The 21509-nt window shown below is 39.0% G+C and overlaps 3 protein-coding genes across 4 annotated transcripts; 1 reads left to right on the top strand and 2 right to left on the bottom strand.

Moving 5' to 3' along the window:
• Positions 1 to 1825: 1825 nt before the first annotated feature.
• LOC110066345 (spliceosome RNA helicase Ddx39b) lies at positions 1826 to 7550 on the bottom strand. Its single transcript, XM_020773566.2, has 9 exons — positions 7458 to 7550; positions 7076 to 7301; positions 6236 to 6640; positions 5496 to 5614; positions 4245 to 4376; positions 3350 to 3459; positions 2889 to 3033; positions 2598 to 2745; positions 1826 to 2105 (listed from the first exon to the last, which is right to left on the bottom strand). The coding sequence occupies exons 2-9, from the start codon at positions 7284 to 7286 to the stop codon at positions 2089 to 2091; spliced, it is 1287 nt and encodes a 428-aa protein (XP_020629225.1). The 5' UTR covers positions 7287 to 7301; positions 7458 to 7550; the 3' UTR covers positions 1826 to 2088.
• Positions 7551 to 7574: 24 nt separating this feature from the next.
• On the top strand, positions 7575 to 15569 carry LOC110066343 (uncharacterized). 2 transcript variants are annotated; one of them, XM_020773564.2, is made up of 5 exons: positions 7575 to 7859; positions 9251 to 9476; positions 9868 to 10408; positions 11979 to 12187; positions 13432 to 15569. In XM_020773564.2, exons 1-5 carry the CDS (start codon positions 7816 to 7818, stop codon positions 13837 to 13839), a joined length of 1428 nt encoding a protein of 475 aa, XP_020629223.1. In that variant the 5' UTR covers positions 7575 to 7815; the 3' UTR covers positions 13840 to 15569. The 2 variants fall into 2 exon arrangements, with proteins under 2 accessions (XP_020629223.1, XP_020629224.1); XM_020773565.2 differs by lacking the exon at positions 7575 to 7859 and adding an exon at positions 7866 to 8028.
• A 1716-nt stretch (positions 15570 to 17285) lies between these two features.
• Positions 17286 to 20539, bottom strand: LOC149102263 (perlucin-like protein). Its single transcript, XM_089274702.1, has 2 exons — positions 18132 to 20539; positions 17286 to 17860 (listed from the first exon to the last, which is right to left on the bottom strand). Exons 1-2 carry the CDS (start codon positions 18193 to 18195, stop codon positions 17628 to 17630), a joined length of 297 nt encoding a protein of 98 aa, XP_089130828.1. The 5' UTR covers positions 18196 to 20539; the 3' UTR covers positions 17286 to 17627.
• Positions 20540 to 21509: the final 970 nt, after the last annotated feature.

The following is a 21509-nucleotide window of genomic DNA, read 5'->3' as shown; positions in this document are numbered from 1 at the left end:
AGATAGATAGATAGATAGATAGATAGATAGATAGATAGATAGATAGATAGATAGATAGATAGATAGATAGATAGATAGATAGATAGATAGATAGATAGATAGATAGATAGATAGATAGATAGATAGATAGATAGATAGATAGATAGATAGATAGATAGATAGATAGATAGATAGATAGATAGATAGATAGATAGATAGATAGATAGATAGATAGATAGATAGATAGATAGATAGATAGATAGATAGATAGATAGATAGATAGATAGATAGATAGATAGATAGATAGATAGATAGATAGATAGATAGATAGATAGATAGATAGATAGATAGATAGATAGATAGATAGATAGATAGATAGATAGATAGATAGATAGATAGATAGATAGATAGATAGATAGATAGATAGATAGATAGATAGATAGATAGATAGATAGATAGATACATAGAAACTTTATTAAGAATGTCATCAACCACCTAGCTGGGGAAAAACTCCCCTACTAATACGGGGACATAACAAAAACGAGTTAAGTTAAAAAAAAAAAAAAAACCTATAGCTATTTACAATAGTAAAATTTAAATCCAAGTTTAAATATGTTATGAGACTATGTACAGTGGATTTTATAATACAATAATACCTACTTAAAAAATTCTTTAGGAGGAGCAGAGCGGACAGCCTCTGCAGCCATCATCCAGTAATGCATCGAGATTGTTTTCTGATGTTCGTCTTAAAAGTGTTGAGAGATGTGGCCTCTCTTATGCTCTTTGGTAATTTTGACCACAATTTGGGTCCTAGATATCTGATCGAGTGCTTACCATATTTCACCGAGTTAAACCTTGGCATCAGCAAAGTGTCTCCGCTCGTAAAAGCCGTCGTCACTTGCAACGCAAGCAAAAGCACAGGTATAAAAAGCTTACACGCCCGGGCTTACACGCTAGCGGGGACGGTAGCGACGTAAGCATTAGCGTTCTTCTTATGCTTGTGTTTAGCAAAGAGATGATTGTTTGGCAAAAGCGTAATGCTCGCTGATTGGCTGAAAGTATTTCCCTTATGTTCATGCTTCTGCACATTCCCAATGGACACAACAGTGACATAAGCGTAAGCACAAGAAGAACGCGAGGTTTTAACATTACCCTTATGCTTATATCCGGCCGTCCTCACCAGCACACAAGTTTGCTTAAGTGTTGCTATGGACGATCGGGATAAAGGCAAACAAAAACCCCGGGAAATAAATGCCGTCAAACTGTCTTGATGATTTAGATTGGCCTCACAGCATTAGGTGTCCGTGTTATCATTATCCACTTCTTGCATTTACACACACCCTTAGAATGATGGCAACTGCACCAGCGCTAGGGGGAAATAGCAGTCAAATCATCACGTTACAACTTGTAAATAAAGATTGTTTGTCTCACGGTTGGCCTCAACACTTAAACCTCTACTTTCAGTCTTTCTTATTAATTTGACACCTCTTTCATCCATAAGGCTAGGTGCATTGTTTGTGTTCATCTTTTATTTCGTTTGTTCAACTATATAAAACCTTGAAGCCACCATCAACATGAAATTGCCTCTCACGAATCAATAATTTCATTTGATGCAGCTTATTGTTGGCATTGCAATTTTCAGTGACGATTTTATTTTCACACCGAAATCTTAACGAATGGTGTCTTAAATACCCCTTAGAAAGAAGAGGCTAATTTCGGTTCTGCTGTTCAGGTAAATTTGTACACATTTGACCCCACATCAGATAAGATTATTTTTTGAACATGTTCCATCCAATTTTAACTAGGTATCTCCTCCCATTCCTTACATTTTTTAAACAACACAGCATACACTTAGGTACAACTTTATTTCACATAATCGGTAAAAATACACACACTGATAAACAATATTAAGAACTCAAAAACAAGTGGTATGCTTATACAAATTGGTGAATAAAATGCCTCCATCCTAGCAAGAATGATGTCTTGATATCTCTCCTAGAATGTATTTAAAAGTGACTGGAGAAGAGAGTACATAATTTTTTCTCAGGATAGCCTTCGTTCTTGGCGTACACAAAACAGTTATCAAGGATGCTCTGTAGCTACACTTTTTCAGCGTACTTGTTCGACTGTTGGGAAAAAATAAAGACGATTAGAAGGCTATGGCCTCAAGGGAAATTAGCATGGACAGACCACCAGGCTATCTAGCTTTTCCAGCAATACAAACAAGAGTTAAACTACTTTAAGCATTTTTTCATGTCACACAGGTCAGATGAGGGTATGGCCTTTGTGTCTCCCACATTTATATAAAGATGTCAGATACAAGGTAAGATACAAGGTAAGATACAGAGGGGAGGCGGGGAACAACCCTACGAGATGCTGTTTGAGTACTACCAAAGTACAATGATGGTTGAATTGCAGATTAGAAGTGTTCTGAAAAAATGAAGAAAAACTATATGCCAAGGTCCAGACATTTTCTGCAATGTGGTTACATTTTTGTAGTTTTCTTAACTTCTTTTTTCAAGGCCTTCCAGTTCCTAGTAAATCTTGCAGTTCTCTCCAAACTATGTTCATTAGTAGTTACTCCCCCTAAACAAGTGAAAATGAAGAAGTATACTTACTGTATGTTGAAAGGTCGATCTCCTCAGGGAGTTCCCCTACATTTACTTCAAATCGATCTTGTACTTCATTCAGTATTTTGGCGTCTTTTTCATCAGAGACGAAGGTGATGGCAAGACCTTTTGTGCCAAAACGTCCAGCTCTGGCAACCTGATGTAAAATAGAAACAACACAATGTTAAACAGCTATTTGTAAAGAACATCTTTCAATCACATAAAGAGTGTCATTTCGATGCTGTTTAAAACTATAAAACAACTTGCACTATTGCAAAAAGAATAAAACTATTTACAAACCCTGTGAAGGTAGGTGTCAGAATCCTCTGGCATGTCGTAATTGAAAACAATGTTGACTCTTTCAATGTCCATTCCACGGCCAAATAAATTGGTGGCAACCAGCATCCTCTTTGAGAAATCTTTGAACTGTCTGTAGCGTGACAGTCTGCCAACAAGAACAAAAAACAAAGTTACCAAAAAGCAGGGAAATGATTCTTGCAGTTGTGAATGAATTTTACCATTAGCAAAGAAGCCTAAGCAAAATAAATGTTTGAGTCAAATGAGAGTGCGTGATAAGGCTCATGCTATTAGTATTCACAAACAGTGCTGCTGGTCTTTACTGAAACAAGCCTTTTACTGGGGTCTCTAAGATTTTGTATTGCTCTGTTTGATGCAATGTTGTCACCACAGTACAAAGAATATTTATGACAAGGTATCCATTAGTTTGAAGAGGCATGAAGGACACCATGACATGGCCTCACCTTTCCTCCTGTTCCATTCCTCTGTGGATAGATATTGCTGGGAAATTCTGTTCAACCAGTAACTGGGCAAGAGCACTGCAGCGTTGTACTGACTTCACAAAGATGATCACCTGTCAAAGCAAGTACATTCTTTTCAGCAAAACTCTGGAAAAAAAGGATACCAAGGGCAGATGGCAGCTTGACAGAAAGGAGAAGCAGATCATAGTTAACCTGATTTGGTTTATTTCAAGTGACTTTTGGGTAAATTTTAACTTCAAGTCTTACTATTATTTTTTCTCTAGTTTCGTTTCTTTTCTGAGTTGATCCAAGTTGGTCCAACCTGTATCAGTGATCAGAGTTAATCTGGATTGACTTTTGTAAAAATAATCTTAAATGAATGAATCAGAACTGTTTCAGCAGGAGAGCTGTCCATTGCATTTAGAGACTTCTGGGAACAGTATGCTGGTACCTAATCATACCACTCACTGCAAGAGTTAAGGTGTATGTCACACACACACACAAAACAAACAAATACACTGACCAAAATAGAAACCCAAAAGCATGTTCTGGTGTTCAGTGTACCAAACAATAACCTGCTATACCACTGATAACATTTTATGGGTAAGTGTTCATCAGAAACTCTTCTACATCTCTTCATCTACAACTCTTCTACATACCAACTTCAAGTCCTTTAAATGCAGCTAGACTAGTCCATAATATACGTTACTTTTAACACATGCCCATAACAAATCATGACCACTTCTTAGCCTCAAACATCATTTGGATATTTCTGTACATCTGAATTTATCCACACAAAATCAAAACTACCTATATAACTTTTGCAAATTCCAGAGTATAAATACTCAAGGATTGACCGTAACTAACTGTCAAACGTTCCTAGCTTTAAGTCAAATACCTGGTTAAACTCTAACACATCTAAAAGGTCGAAAAGTTTCCTATTTTTCTCCTGATCTTTGAGTTTGACATAGTACTGCTGCAGGCCATGCAATGTCAGCTTTGTCTCATCATCAACATAAACTTCCATGGGCTGTTTTTTTGAGAAGAAAAGAGAACAACATTCCTTACCACAACAAATGGAGAGACAAAAATGAAATAACCCATCATGAAAGATTTGACCAATGAATTTCAACAAGATTATACACTAACAATGAATTAACAGTTAAGAAAATCAGAGTATAAGAAAGGAGCTCACAGTGCAAAAACTACAGTCATAACTTTCACAACTTGCATAGTAAGAAACAAGAATCAAACACAAAATCCTTTCATTTCCAAGTGAAACTTGAGGTTACATTATCACAGGACTTAATTTTTTTGATAGATCAGGGGACAGTTACATTCACTTTCCCTTGGTTGACTCTAAGGGAAAATAAACAAATGTCGATTCTGCCAACCAGAAACTTTGGAACTGAAAGGATCAAGACATGGAACAAACATGTCTCATTGTCCACAGTGACACAGCTTGCAGGGCTAGGAGCTTGGAGTGGAAACCAACTGACATCAGGTGAGGCAGCTGACTTGGTGTCAAGGGCTGCTGCTCCTGCTTGCGCTAACTTGCTAACCATCATGATCAAGACTTCTGAAGATTTGACCACGAACAGCTCTTCATTGCACCATAGTGGGGTGACGAACATGGCAACCATGGCACTTCCAAGCAGGAGGGGAGAAAACAGCAACACAGGTACACCATAATTTGACAATTTCTCCAGATCCCAAACTTTCCACCAAACAACTTTACACTTATACCAGGAAGTACAAAACCATGCATGGTTAAAGTAAAACCTTCATCAAACCTCAAACTACCAGAATTGACCAACTACAACCAATAAAAACACACTTATACAACTTTCAGTCCTAAGTAGGTACCCTGTTTCAAGTTTCATCAACTACACCCAAGACATTCTCAAACCACTTCACACATAGTCTTGTTTTTAAAGACAACAAAACCAGCCATCCTATTTTTGGCCTCAACTTCAGAATCTGCACAACTGCCAACCAAATAATTGAATCAAATCCTTCTGCAAGGAAGTGCCAAGCATTGCCTGTTGGGTTAAGAAGCTGCATGCTTCACCATCACCTCCTTCATGAGGATAATGAATGCTCAAGAACAGACTTCACAATGGAACTTAGGAGGAGGAGGTATAATTACATCTTGCATAAATTTCTTGCAGACAGGGCGGATCTCTTTGGCCAGTGTGGCACTGAACATCATGACTTGCTTCTCGTGTGGTGTCATGCGGAAAACTTCTTGGACATCTCTTCGCATATCTGCAAGTAAATAATGCACAGAAATTAACGAAATGATGAAACTAGACAGACATGAATGGCATATTTAACTATGACAGAGAAAACTGGAAAAAGAGATAAAGTTTATATTCTATTGGGAAATGCAAACTAAATTCACATTTCTGCAGAGATATAGCCACATTTTCATACAATAAGTTAACACTTGAAAGAAGAAATTATATTCCTGAAAGTAATTATATGCATTTCTCTTTGAAAAAGGCTTCAAGAATGGTTGATCTGTAATGAATTCAAGAGAGAGTGTGCCTTCCTTTGGGATGATCTGGGTCTGGATCAATGATCTCAGATCACTTGGATCCTGGTACATCTAAGAAACCGATCAATTCTTGCCCATAGTGGGTTTATTGGTTTCTCTGATGCACAATGATCCAAGTGATCTTGGAACATTCACCCTGACCTGGATCACCCCAAATGAACACACCCATAGCCTTGAAGACAATAGACCTCCCAAACCACCTGGAACAATTTTATTACTGTTTAGGACCAAAACACTTCCCTCTATGCTATTTCATTCACTCCTAGAGTAAAGCAGTTAAAGCTACACACACAGCTAATTGGGCAAAAAGTGGGAATAACAGTACTAACCAAGCTGTTCTAACATCTTATCACACTCGTCAAGGATGAAGTGCTTGATATGCTTGAGATTCAGTGACTTCTCGCGTGCTAGTGCCAATATCCTGCCTGGGGTACCTACTACAATATGTGGACAGTTGGTTTTCAGGGTCTGCTGATCCTTCTTGATGCTGATACCGCCGAAGAACACTGAAACTTTGATGTTATTCATGTATTTAGAAAACCTTTCATACTCTTTAGAGATCTGGAAGGCCAACTCTCGTGTGTGGCACATGACCAACACACTGACTTGGCCGTCAATTTGCTCTAGCTGCTGAAGAGTGGCCAAAACAAACACCGCTGTCTTCCCCATTCCACTTTTGGCCTGGCAGATGATATCCATGCCTAGAATTGCCTGAGGAATGCACTCGTGCTGAACTGTAGAAGTAAAAAAGAAAGAACACCTGATGAAAATCTATCCAACTACCAACAATATTTCAGTCTTGTTTGACCATTCATCAGTGCTATTATTTAATCGAATATTTCTTGTTTATGAAGTCCTAGCAGTCAGTTTCTTGTTTGCTGTCACCTTCAGAGTACAAGTGTGTTCTATCTAATCTCAAACAGAATTCCATTCAAGAAATTTGACTGAAAACAAAGCAACTTGAACATGACGCAATTTGAAATAAACTTAACATGTTCCTTTGAATAATTTAAACGCCAACAGATCTTTTTAGATGGACAGAATTTTTCGTCTGCTTGAGACAACATCGAGCAAATATAAACATTTAAACGACAGAAAACAAAAACAACTCCGCAAAGAAATAATTTTGCTTTTCAAAACTTGATAAAAGCCAAGATCTGCGCGCGTACCTTCCGAAGGATGTTCGAATCCACAGTCAACGATGGCTCGTAAAAGCTCCGGCTTCAAAAGAAAATCTCTAAATCCAGAACTGTGGATACTGACGTACGTTCCCTTCACATCTTTCTTCTTGAGATCATTGGTCGCCTGAGCTTCGGCTGGAGTTTCTGTCTCCTCCTCTTCGTAGTCCAACAATTCATTTTCATCACCGACTACGGCCATAATGTGAATTGACGCCTTGACAAGAAAGAGCGAAACGAAAATAGTTGGATATATAGCTTTCCACGGGGACGAAAACCACGCAGCCTTGTAAAGGCCTCTGTGTGCTTTCGAATCATATTGAACTGACTTATAGATGGGCAAAAAATAAGAAGGATTCGAACGATTTTATACCTGGGAAGAAATCTAAAACACCGAGGAAACGAACAGTCCGAGCGAAATGACGCACTCCGAAAGCGTCGCTTGAAATGCATTATGGGATATTAGAATGACGCTTCTGGGTCTGGGGGATCTGGGATCGATGAAATTTGTTCGGTGATGCGGTGATCTTCTGACTTCACAGATGATCGAAAGAATTGACGAAATATGTTCTTGTATAGATCACTCTTAACTTAATTAAGTGTTCATCCACACTTGCAAATTTTGTATTCTGATTCAGCTTGAGAGCTAATTAATTCGGAATTCGGTCCAAAATTTGGAAACTCGTATGAGAAAAGTTGTAGTTGTGTTTCAAGTTTTATGACTTGTCGTAATGGACATGGACGTTGATTCGTTGCAAGGAAGCCGTATCAGAAGGTACTGTGGCACAACATTTAATGTAATGTCTAAAGATCGAAGTTGAATTGCTCCTTGGTTGAAGGAAATCAGTCAGACCCGATATAGTTGGTAATAGGAGACCAACTTGGAACTATGGACCCGACTTGGAGCTTATTGAAATCCTATGTAAAACGGCTGATATGTGGAGGTATACAGTAACACATGTATGATTTCAATTGCTACTTGGAATAAACAACCACGCAGGGTAAATTATTCAACGGGATAAGGCGGAGAGTAGATTGTAGTCTTAGAAAAATTTAAAAGTGCTTTTTTTTTTCAAAATTGCACAAGAATATCATGTGATTACATTACTTGCTTTTGATACTCTTAAAAAATAGACTACCTGCAGGGCCCATCTTCGGAATATTCCAAAAATATTTGTAAAACCTCAAATGACGTTGGAAAATATTCAGAAGATTGGAAATCTTTATAAAGGTTCTGGGTATCTTTGGAAACCCTTGGGTGAACCTCAACCACCTTCAAAACACCTTGAATGGCCATGGTCATTTTCCAATAAGCACATGATTCTTAGCAACAAAACAGCCACCTTGGTGGTGGCCTTTCTGTTAAAATCGTAGTTTTTTTTTATCATATTTGGCATCATACCAACAAATGAATGCAATCGATTATTAGTATAATTAGGGAATAGTCATCATGCTTGATTGCATTGTTGAGTTGAATCATTTATATCACATAATATTAAACAGGAATTTTCAAAGGACATGGAGAAATGCATCTAGAGAATCACGAATCCTTAGTGCTTCTTTCCAAAGTGTTTACACAATGAGGTGCAAGGTGAAAATTGACTATTTCCTTCAGAAAATGTTCTCAAATAAAGCTTGTGATGAAAGCCACTTTAAAAGGACTAGGTCACGCAATTTTAGGCAATTTCAGCACTGATCAAATGGTCATAGAATTAACTAAAATATCACAAAAACAGCTCAAAACTATAGAAGATCTCGAGCAAAACACAGAAAAGCCTAGAAGGGACATGGATGGGCAAAACTGGAGAGGATTAAAATGGATTGCATTTGGGTAAATTTGAAAAACATCGGCCCACCTTTTTTCAAATTTATATCAGTTTATATCAAAATGTCATTTACACAGCTGGAAAATCATTCTCAGTTGTTATGTGGCCGTGATTTTGCAAATGAAAGACTTTTGCTCTGCCAATTTGACATTTAGAACTCATAATTAACAAAATTAAACAAAATTACCTAAAATAGCGTGACCTAGCCCCTTTAAAGTATGTCTGTGATGTGGGTATCTTGTTGTATGGAGATATTTCTATATATATTGAGCTTAAACTGAGTTCTTGTAGTGCATATAATTTCTTATAGAAACAATGACTTTTGTATTTTTCACTCTAGGCTTTGTCAACTTGGAACATTTGTTGTGTTTGTGTGGTGGGCAGCAGTGATCAAGTCAGTCAGTGCGGTGTTCACTTTCATATTTGGCCCAGACTACAGGCAAGCTATGTATGGCAAAAATATGAAAAAGAGCAAGTTTATGCTTGATAATGGTGTCATAGTGACTAACCATGGATCATTTGGTACTGTTCCTAAGAGAGTTATGGAGGCTCGATGGCAATTTCAGGTAATTAACGCAGTCAAATGCAATGTGACCTAGTTAACTATGAAGACAAAGTGCTGATGTTAAGTGCAGTTAGTGTTTTTCTGTAAGAATTTGAATGTTAACAGTATTCATGTTTTCATCAGCTTGAAGTCTTTATTGGCCACTTCACTGTTGTTAGCAGTGTGACAGTTTTTTGCCTAGTGAGAGTCAGTGGTCATCTGTTCTCTTTGGGCTGGCCTTACATCACATGCTTTTAGTTGTTTTACCCCTAAGAATAGTGTAGCGAGCGGACTTGAGCGTTCTTCCTGGCATTCCATGGCCACCCTTCCCTTATTTATTAATTTTATAGATTGAATTTTATGGCATAATTAATTAATTTCAGTTTGTCGCAAATTCTTCCTTTAATACCCAGGAAGAGATGGAAAAATGTCCAGATGCTTGGTTCAGATACAAGGTGCAGAATCTGTGGAACTCATCTCTAGAAGCTATAGCCAAGTTTGTTGGAGCAGATGTCAAAGACATGGTGTTTGTTGCTAATGCAACATCTGGTATCAACACAGTTCTCAAGTGTATTGATTTTAATGAGGGTGATGGCATTCTTATAACAAATCAAACTTATGGTTCTGTCCAGATGACAGCACAGGAGATCTGCCGAGAGAAGAAAGCCAAATTACTGGTCCTTAATATTACATTTCCAACATCAGACATGACTGGGTCTGTTAAGTACCATGCTACTGAGGTTGTCCAACACTATGAGAAAGTTTTACAGGAAAACCCAAATGTAAAGCTGGCAATCGTAGATTCAATTACTAGTATTAGCGCATTGAAGCTTCCAGTTAAGAAGCTTACTGAGGTCTGCCATAAGCATAATGTTTTGGTGTTGGTTGATGGTGCCCATGCTCCTGGACAAATTCCTTTGGATCTTAACAAGCTTGGGGCAGACTTCTTTGTTGGTAAGTTAAACAATTTTTATCAGATTCATTAGTTGAGTTTGCTATTGTTCATTTTGTTTGTTTAGTGATCATTTTTTCTCCATGAAATGCATCTGCAGGGAATCGCATAAGTTGTATTCCACTATAATAATTGGACTTGTTTTATTGTAATGAACAGAAGTACCATATTTTCCTGCAGACACACTATATAGAGGGAATAACTCGTCATAGTGTGGCTATAATCTCTATGATATTCCTAGCCAACAATCTTGACAAAATTTTGAAGCTTTCATTTAACTGTGCAGTGTTTCCGCCAAACCACGCCATTGCAGGAATCCCGCGTTGGAATCAGAGATGGCCCCCAGAAAAACGAAAAAAGGGACAATTTGGCCCTTTCTTTTTACAAGGCTGCAGGCTTAACACAGCCATAGTATTTTAAAAGCCATCCCAGGGCTTGAAATTGCGACAGTATCGGTCACCAATGCAACTAACGTTTCATCCTTGGCAACCAAAAATTCTGGTTTAGTTCCCATAATGCCGACTACATTTCTGTGTGTTGACGATCAACAACGGTTATTTTGTCACACATAATGTCCTTCTAGAAATCATATTGAAAAACGTTCAACATTCTAAAACATTCAACATAAGAAAAGAAGCCAATCCGTCCTTTTGTTTTGGTCTGTTGATTCTCTCACATCGTAAAACTTCCAAATGGCTGACCGTGTTAAAAAACGTCCTATAATGCATTGCAAACCCTTGATCATTGACTAGGTCAGGTATGCCTAAGGATTGTTCTCTTGTAATACACGGATCCTTCATACTGGTATCTGATTCAAAAGAAAGTTTATAGAGTAGAAACACTTCAAAAAGCACTTAATATTAAATTTTATCATAGATCCTAATAAGCTGGTTTTTTTTCTTGGTACCCTGATGCTTTTTTTCCTTCTGTAGCTTTCAATTTATTGGCCCCTTTCTGAAAAAATTGGCCCCTAAAAAAGATCTTCAGGGGCCAATTTGGCCCTCAAGTAAAATTTTCGGGCTGAAACATTGCTGTGTGGTCGACTTGCCTTTTTATAGATTAAAGCTCACTAACAGCAGGTTCAGTTAATTAAGATACAGTTTATTAACTATAATGTACAATTTTAAAATTATTTCATTAACAAAGTAAAGCTATATCATGCATTTGTAATTGCTAGAGTAGAGAAAACCAGGGCAACAGACAAGGATTTTCTTACAACTGGAAAGAGTAAAATAAAATGACATCCTTTGATCTTTAAATGTCAGACTAAAGTGACCAAAACTACAGGTTTCATAGATTTTTCACTCCGTACAAATGCAAAAGAGTGAGATTACAGCAACTTTTGTTTGTTAAATTTCCTGTACATAGTGCTCCTGCAAACATTGTAAGCTGATTCAAGCATCCTGGTGATCGTCTGATCATGAAAATATGTTTATATCTGTTCAGTAATAAAGGGTAGTTACTCTCTTGTCAATACCCAGCTTTTCAGTTAGAAAGTTGTTTATAATCCATTTCCAAGCGGTTCACAATTAATTTTTTCATAATGTTAAGTCATTTTTCCCCACTTACTAGGAAATCTTCATAAATGGCTGTTCGCTCCACGTGGTTGTGCCATACTGTGGGTGAGCCCCAAATTCAATGACATCATAGTTCCATCAATTGTGTCATGGAGCCATGACAAGAGCCTTCAGGACAGGTTCTTTCAGCAAGGTACTATTGATCACACACCTTACACTTCAGCTGCAACTGCTCTCAAGTTCTATCAAGAAATTGGTGGCATGGTGGGTGCATGGCTTATGTATTCATCAATAATGTAGTATATGATTTTGGTTTTGTTGTTTTCTAATCTTTCAGTGACAGTAATAAATGAATTTTAAAGTGTTACAATTAGTTCAGAATGATAATATTAAGTTGGTGCAAAATCAAAACTAATAAGATTCAACAACTAATTTTTGAGCTTACTTCTGAATGCAAGGTTTTGCATGCATGTACTACAAGCCCAGATTACTTTGTTGCTATTTATATATGTATTTAATCTTATTAATTGAAACCAGTTCAGGACTTCAGGAGTGATTCATCGTTTTATTGCTACAGTCCTGTTTCGTATGGTCAAACAGTGACCACACTCATCATGGCAACATGATGTTGCCTGATGAGTGTGGTCACTCTTTGACCATACGAAACAGGACTGTAGCGATAAAACGATGAATCACTCCTGAAGTCCTGAACTGGTTTCAGTTAATATTCAATGCTCCTCCAAGAGTTGAGCACTCTTTGAAATCCATTCACTGCAAGGAAATAGGATGTATTTAGAATGTATTTAGTATTTTTTATTATATTTAAGTTAACTGCGAATGAGATCAAACCCTGATTTTAATGACCCAGTTTGACAGTTGTGATTAATGTTTATTATCTGATGGCCAAGTGGCAAAAGAGGGAATTGGTCATTTCTGACAAGAAGTTGAAGATATTGGGTGTTGTATGCTATCATGCCTGATGTTAAGTGTTTGTTGTGGCCAACCTGCTCATCCTAAGTAGCTTTGTGGTAGTGAGAGTTGCAGTGATTTTGCTGCTGGTGTCATTCTGAGTCGTTCTGATGGTGTCACTTTCTTGGACAAGACGTTTCAGTCTTGGGTTGCCTCTCTAGGCAAACTTTATTAGGTAAGTATGGCCCTATTCTCCCTGATTGGACCCAGAGGAGAGCTAGGACTATGATGACAATGATATGAAGAAAAGATCGCAAACTGACTGTCAGTCAACTGTTCAGTGGCTGACAGGTTACCAACAGGTTACTTATAAGCTACCAACAGGCTACTGACAGGTTACTGACAGTTTTACAGGAGCTGTTCTTCACAATTACCCATTATTGCAGTGCAGGGGAGTTGGTGGCCTGCAATGGGCTAGCATCCCTTACTCAGGAATCAGAAATTCCTCTAGTGGTCTCATACCACCAGACTTGTAAAGACTTACCTGCTGTAGTTGGAATCAAGTATAGTTCATCTTATTTGTTTTTTGTTGTGACTAGAGCGCCATAACAAAGTACAACAGCCAACTTGCATCTTGGGCTTCAACAATGCTAGCAGAAGCTTGGGACACAGAGGTACTTCCCATCCCAGACTCCATACGTGCTCCATGCATGGCAGTCATCCGCATCCCAAGTGAAATGTCTGTAGCCTATGGTGCAACATGTGAAGGAGCTCATAAGATGATTAGCGATGTCTACAACAAGTACAAAGTTGTTGCTACTTTTGTCAGTGTGCAGGCCTCCTTGTGGTGCCGAGTATCAGCTCAAGTGTACAATGTTAAGGAGGATTACATGCAGCTGGCTGAAGCTGTCCTCATGTTAAAGGAGGAATGTGTTAACGGGTATTGTCCAGATGTGGAGAAGGCCTCCGAGCCCAACAGATGGTCATGGAGTGAAGAGCCACATTGAAAAAACCAGATGTGTAAAATTTTGAGTTTTTTCCTTTTGTATTAATGTCATGTGATGACTGCATGTCAATCATGCTAATTAGTAGAAAATTAAGGTAGATAATTAGTAAAGGCTCTCAAATATCACTGTTTATTACAACCTGTTCCAGCCATTAGGTCAGTTGGAGAATAGTGCAAAGAATGTTAGCCTTTGAATCCAGTCCTCTTCTTGTAGCTTCTTTGTAAAAACAAGATGAGGTAAACTTATTCAGGGAGAAACCCCTCATCTTTTTTCTATTTGTCATTGTTAGCACTGTTTCTCAGCTGGCCAGAACAGACTACTGTGGTAAATATATAACAGTTTATATAAAATGTTGAATTATAATCCGTCATATGTTTTCACTTGCACACGATTCATTTAAACGTGTCAGATGACTGAATACTCCCCAGCTAAAGTGCTGAAGTGCTAAAACGCGTGTTAGGAAAATATTTGAAGGATTATTAACACAATAGCCTCCATTTGGCGTGAAAATTTGCTTGGATATTTGTCCTTGGACATTATATGTTCCTCAAAGCTCACAATTTTCCTTGAGCTGTGCTCTCAGAAAACTGTTTGCTTCTCAGAACAGATAATGTTGGCGGACAAATATCCAAGCAGTATATTTCCACGCCAAATGAAGACTATTGGTTATTTATTCTCCAATTTTCATCATCATAAACTTAATTTACCCTTGAATTTACAAAGTAGCATTGCTACTTATTTCTTCAAGCTACCTAATGTTAGAAATTTGCAGAAGATGTTCAATCTGTAACAGTGCGATATTGATTTGGAAGTGTGTTTCAGGATTTGGCTGCCTGGTAACTAAAAGAATTAAGCCCATTTTTAATGGTTCTTACTTATAATCAGTTGGAGGACAGACTTGTAGGTGACTTCATTTATTTTTTTTTTTTCTGCTCAGTAATTGATCACAGAAGACATCAAAATGTGGTAAGAACATCAGTGCCATACTCGCCTAAGAGCTCTTGTGCCACTTTCTTTTGTTCTTACCACATTTTTGAAGTCATCGATGTGATCGATAGCCCTTTTCACAGATAGTTTTTTCATTTGCTTTACAGTTTAATCCAACTTGGATGCAAGGCAATTTTGGGCTAAAACTACAAAATAGTGCAAAATTGCCTCACACGCATGCTAGATTGCATTATGATGCAAATCAGAAAAGTCAACTGTGAAAAGGGCTATTTCTGACCGGACGTCTGCAACGTGGAATTTCTTTGTTGAGGAGTGATTTATGAAGTATGTTATTTATTTCTAAGCTATAGTTAATGTATGTTGTCCAACAGCTAGAATAACGGGTGTGTTGGTCGATGAAGATATTATGCACTTAATGATTTTATCCAGGTGGAATTTCATTATATTTATCCATTCGTATCATGTGGCCATTTTATCATGGAGTTTGCTGGGTAAATCTCAGTTTCTAAAAAAAAAATACACTATTATCAATTGTGATTCAATGTCATGTTTCATGTTCATTTTGGTTGTTCTCACTTTGCAATGAAATTGCAGCTGGACACTGCCACACTGATACCGACATTGGTAATTTATTTATTCTCAAGCAATTGAGGCTTGTAGGGCCCCTACAGCTAATGAGTTTAGTCACAGAAAATTTAAAATCTATCTAAATAGAGATTATAAGTGTACATGGAATAACTTCGATTTATATCTTGAATAAATACGGTTTGATGTTTATTTTATTAATTGCTCTAATTCAAACGTGTTACCCTCGGCATTAAGTTTGGCAGTACCTATCGGATTGAGAAAGGCACGGTGAGAGTATACAACACATGCGACTCCAGCCGGGGACCCCAGACCGCTCGATTTAGAATCAAGTGCACTAACCAGTAGGTCACTGTACCTGTCACGCTCGATTTAGAACACGCGATTTAGAACAGGCCTCCACGTCGCCCACTACCCATTTAGTCTTTTTCTTATTTGCTATTTTCAGAAAAAAAAGTAGGCTAAAAAAGGTACCTTGTGGTTTTGCAAAAATGGTCGAACCGCTTTTGAGTAGTATATCGTAGAATATCCCACGAGTCACTTCAATTTTCTCGAGGCTCGTGCATATACCAAGAAAATACAAGTGACGAGTGGGATAAGAGAGACAAGAGAGCATCAGTGACACACTATGGCCTCCTGTGCCACTTTTTTGTTCTTACCACATTTTGACGTTATCTGTGATGATCTATTTTAAAAACAATTAGATCTGATTCGCTCTCGATTTCTAACGCCAGGTAGTTGACGAGGGGGCAGCCCGAGTCAACTATCACGCATAGAAATCGGGAGCGAATAATCTAATTGTTTTAGTACAGATCTAATAGTCGCTCAAAACTTTATCTAAATCCTCTTCTCAGACACTTCGAAAACGTCAAGAAGTGACCTCAGAAGTGGCCATCATTTTGTTACCAAGGGCACCCTGCTACGCTACTATCTATCACAGAATACATAGTGAATAGCGTAGCCAATCAGCGAACGGCATTCGTAATAGAAGGCTAGTAGATATATACTAACAGTGAAAGGACGCACAGCAACATGGAATCTATTTGTTAAATATACAACGGCTTTCCTGTATTCTGATTGGCTGTATTTTCTATGGCACGGTATGAAATATCCCGGGGTATTTACGCTCGAAGGATTACGTGGATCGCGTCCCTCCTGTATTGCTCAATAACCGTTCTTGGATACTTTTCCGCGGCCTTGATTGACCGTATTTAGCGTGCGTGGGTTCGTATTTGCTTTGTATCTTCTCTATTCGCGCTTACGGTATTTTCCAAGTCCTAATTCTTGCGAAATTACCCGAACTATATAATTGAAATGAAAACGGTCAAAATGGTTCACCTGTCTGATTTAATCACCAATACTGATTTTAGACACATGTACGTGGCAGCGACTATAGTGAAGGGGCGGGTGGGAGTGGGAGCGGGGGCCCGGGAGAGTAGGGGTGGAAAGCGGTAGAAGAAAGAGCGGGAGTTCTAAGAGGGTGGGAATCAGGAAAAAAATGCAAAATGCTTTCGAACAAAAAAACCCAAAATGTTGTTTGCTTTGCATTTAGCGTCTTCTGAGACTTCAGAACTAACAAGCAAACAAAAATTCGCGCTTGGGCTAGAAATCTGAGACTTACTTCCAGTAAAATTGGAAACCCTTTTTGGTGGGTACGTCATAGGTCAAGAGGCAGGCAAGAGGAGCAAGGGCGAAAAGGAAACGCCTAAGGATAGCGCAGGATATGTTTGGGGTCTCCTAATTTACGGGAAACAGGAGCAGGACGGAAAAAGGCGAAGTTGGGAGATAAAAGTACGGAAAGCGGAAGAGCAGGTACGGGAAGTGGGAGGTTTTGAACCCCTGTTCCCCTCCCCTCCCCTCCCCCCACCCACCCACCCACCCACAGTATAAACACAGTAACGGACTTAGAAATCTCAGGTTTTAAGCATTTATTGTTAAGCCGGCATGATTTTCTGCCCCTTACATTTCAAGATTTTTTAAAAATTCCATTTTAAATGTCCCTTCACCAAGCGTGGCTTTTGTGGACGTGACTTTGGTCGCAGGTTTTGTAGCTTGTATAGCTAGGGGAGCTTCTTGCAAATCAGGCCACAGGGAGAGCCTGAGACAACTCCACAGGGGCGGTCATTCCAGTAACCAGATGCCCTCTGGGGAAGAAAGGATGTGTACCCAGTCTACATGTTGCTGCATGGTTCTCGGGCGTTACCATTAGGTTCGTGGGGAGCCCAGTTCTTGAAGGCTGGAACCGAGTAATCATTTCAGTAGAAGCTGGATGAAGTCCACATCAGGCCGATCCACATTTGTTTCATCAATGGCGCTTTCTTCCTCGCGAGTGCCAGGACAAACTCGTTTTCTGGTGCACTGGTGATTTTTACCAGGTCTCCTCCCATCCTTTGACAGAGCTGCCGGGCTTGGTGTGAAGTCATGGACGAGCTACTTGCGTAGTAACAAAAGCTCCCGAAACTCTCCCATCCCCCAGGACATTGTTTTCCTTAAAAAAATGTTATATTTTCAACACAATGACTAATACATTTACAGAGATATATTTTACTGAATCGCATAACGTCCGAAGGCATATTTCGGTTCGAAACTCTAGTAGCTTGTTCCGTAGTCTCGGCGATTACATCTTTTCCAAGTTTTTCGTTTTCGCACATAAATAAACTTCTTGCAGTATCCTTCGCTAAGCGAGTATTCGACCAAGTTATGTAATTTTGATTCAGTTTTGTCCGAAGTTTCGTAAAAACAAATTGCTACGCAAATACCTGATACAGATTCCATGGCACACAGAATCACGACGCAAAGCGACAAAACGGCCACCATCTTCATCTTGGTAAACTGGAGTAAGGAAAAACTCTTCCGGATCTCAGCAAGTTTACTTCAACCCGATCACTTGCGCGATTTGGCGTAAAATGAATTAACGACCAGTACCACTGGTTTATATTTGTGTAATCGCACAGGTTATAACAAGAACTGGGAAGGAAGTTTAAAGAACTCCGGGAAGTAGACACAGTTTATTGTAACGGATTGCGCAAATTGACCGAATCCAGTCAAAGTTTCGAAATCATCTCTTTACAGGGCGGTCTTATTGCTTTCTGAAGTTTTTAAGCTTATGGAGGTAATATTCGAATGCCTGATCAACTAAGTTCGTATTTGTTTGCTGGGAGGAATCGCATCTTCCGCCAGATTTCTCATTTGAGTAGTCAACAAGTATATATTATATTATATATTCTCTAGTATTCTAGAATTTCCATCAGTCTTGACATCTGTCGTTTACTAATATTATTGTATTGATAATAAGTATGAGTGAAGTGAAATTAGACTGATATCATTCTTGAAAATTAACAACATGTCAGTAACGTCAGAGAAGACGATTTGAGTGAAGTTGCTTTTAACCGCATGGAAAACAGGAAAAGCTATGGTAAATAATAATGAATGACAATATTTAGGGAGGAAGCCACGTCAGCCTTGGCTGGTTTTCATGCGGGTTCTCTATCCCCCGGTCGAATTGGAATTTGAAAATGTTGGTTAGTTTTTCAAGAGGGAGAAAAACCGGAGTACGCGGAGAAAAACCCTCGGAGCAAGGCGAGAACCAACAACAAACTCAATACAGCACCGGAGGCGAACGCTTTCACCACTCCGTCATCCCTGCTCCCCCATGTTTGAAGCTATTTCTACCCTTTCAACCTCTCCTTGGTAGTTTCAGTCGATCTACTAGCATTAATTTTTCTAATAATAAAATCAAATATAGGTTTAGCGACTCAAGTTGCCCCTTGTATGTATATCTGGGCATCACCTGATCACCTTCTGCGTCATAGCACTTCAAGCCCAGTCTAGCACCCAAAATATTTGTATACACCGAGTAAAATAATTCTGGCTCTCCAAAAATAGTTTATTTAGCAGAAAATTGTTTTACGCGGCAGAGAAATTAAAAACGCCTGCTCAGTGTTTCGACCCTTCACTTTCTAAAGAAGCACGCCTTGTTCCGTGTGTTCGGAAAGACTGAAGTGTGTCAAGAGATAATCTCTTGGGTGTGTGCATTACTCGTGAAATACACCGCATATTCGCCCAATCAAAGGCACACTTCAGGATCCTTCGTATTGTTGAGTTCAAATCTTTCCCTTTTTTACCCTAACCCTCCTCGGATTACTGGAGAGAAAGACAGGATTTTCATGCGATATGTTAAAGAGCGTCATCGACTCATATTCCGGTGTTTTCTGGCTGTACTCCTCTTCAGTGTTCTAGGGAAGTTCAAGTCACGCTGACTGATGACGTATTGTTCGCCGTCGTCGCCATACAGTCTTGCAAAAGTTATATATCACAAACTGAAGTCAAAACTTTGCGAAAAACTCAAAGCATCGTTCGGATTCATTCAGGCGGAAAAGACACCGAAAAAAAAAGCGACAGGTGGAAGTTAGGAAGGTCTCAACGAACTTGAGAGGCGAACTGGCGAAAATCACAAAATAAGATCAGCAGAATAAATTAAGGTAATGGAAGCTATAATGCAGGCTACCGATTGCTTCCAGTACCTTCATTAATTCTGCTGGTCTTATTTTGTGATTTTCGCGGCGAACACACTCAAAGGCTGAATTACAGTCGAATCCCTATTTTAAAAGCGGCTACCCCTATTTGGCAGCCAGTAATCATAGTCCCGATGAGAGCTTTTCTATTGTTTTTACCTCTATTAAGCGGCCAGCCCCCTTTAAGCGGCCATTATCCATTCCCCAGAGGGACTGAACTGTATCTTCTGTGTGGTGTGAAATAGGTGACCGAGAGATGGCAGTTCGCTATAATTAGCTTGCTAAAATGCTTTGGTGAATGTAAAGTGGAACTGTATAGCTTTAACTGGTAGGTACTGAAGTTCATTTTGCTCTTACCCAACTTTCTTAGTTTCCCTCCAAAATAACACGGGAGTTCTTGCCATAATTTACAAAAGACCACGTTATACGGCAAAACGGAGACACGCGGCAAATCAGTTGCTGATGATTCTGTTGACTTTTTCTACTTACCATAATAGACGTTCTATCACTCACTTTCAGGGAGGAAACGGTTAACGGCTGACCCCAAAGGTGGCCGGATTTTTTGCTATTTGAAGGATAAACGAACGTGACTTCTTCATCCAAACTAAACGGCGGCTGTTTTGACTGAAGAAAAAAAGAAGTGAAAAAGGTATTTGAATGGTACTATGATCGATTCCACAAGAAGAAAAGGCGAGTGTGTGATTGAAACTGTTTTATCATTATTATTATTCAATCCGGCGGAGCATTTAACATCGAATAAGTCACTTAAACGTTCTAGAAAACTGCGGAAGTTCTCCTTGACAGTGCAAACACAGGAAGCTTGTCTGGTCTGCGAAGAATGTTAATCTCGACAAATGTCACGGGTAATTATATTTTGGGAGCTTATTCAAATAGTGCTCGAGGACAGCCAAGAATGAGGAAATAAAAAGAAATGCCTTACAATCGGTCCGGCATTTGCTAACCAAATCTTATCGATTTCAGACAGTCTTACCGAAGGACAGAACAATTGTGGGCACAAAAGATCATAAAACGGTCATTTTTCAGCCGAACAAATGATTGTTCATGGACCAGGCGATAGAGAGCGGGAATTAGGGCCTCTTTTGTTCATATGAGCCCGGTAACCTGGTGGAACATAAACTTGTATCATTCGCGACTATCATAGCGTTGCGGACTCTTGTAACTTTACTTATAAAGGTAATTCGCATAATCCTAAAGTGGAAATACATACAAGACAAAAATTATGCCATTTTGGCCGCTATGTTGCGAAAGCGAAGCTATTTTGTCTAAAAAGTTTCGTCCCGGTTACCCCGGCTGGAGTGTTTATATGGGAAAATTTTCATCCCGGTTACCGAGATCTCTGTCGCAAAAACCGAGATCTTGGTAACCCGGTCAGCCCGGCTTCTCATATGAACACATCGAAATGTTCAGGAAGGAAAGAGTGACGAAGCGAGATCTTGGAAACCGAGCCAGCCCGGTTGACCGGGCTCATATGAAGAGGCCTTTAAAGACGTTTTTGGATCAAGAAGAGAAATAAATAAAAATAATCGTGGCTTATCAACCATCTGTTTATAAATATAACAGGGGCCTTGGAAAAATGTAGCTCAATAGCTGAGCAGGAGACGA

The sequence above is a fragment of the Orbicella faveolata genome, unplaced genomic scaffold, assembly GCF_042242905.1.
Source record: "Orbicella faveolata isolate gen_17 unplaced genomic scaffold, um_ofav_v1 contig_36, whole genome shotgun sequence".
Taxonomy (NCBI): domain Eukaryota; kingdom Metazoa; phylum Cnidaria; class Anthozoa; order Scleractinia; family Merulinidae; genus Orbicella; species Orbicella faveolata.
Note: the sequence above shows the minus strand (reverse complement) of the source record. Positions and strands in the feature narration are given on the sequence as shown.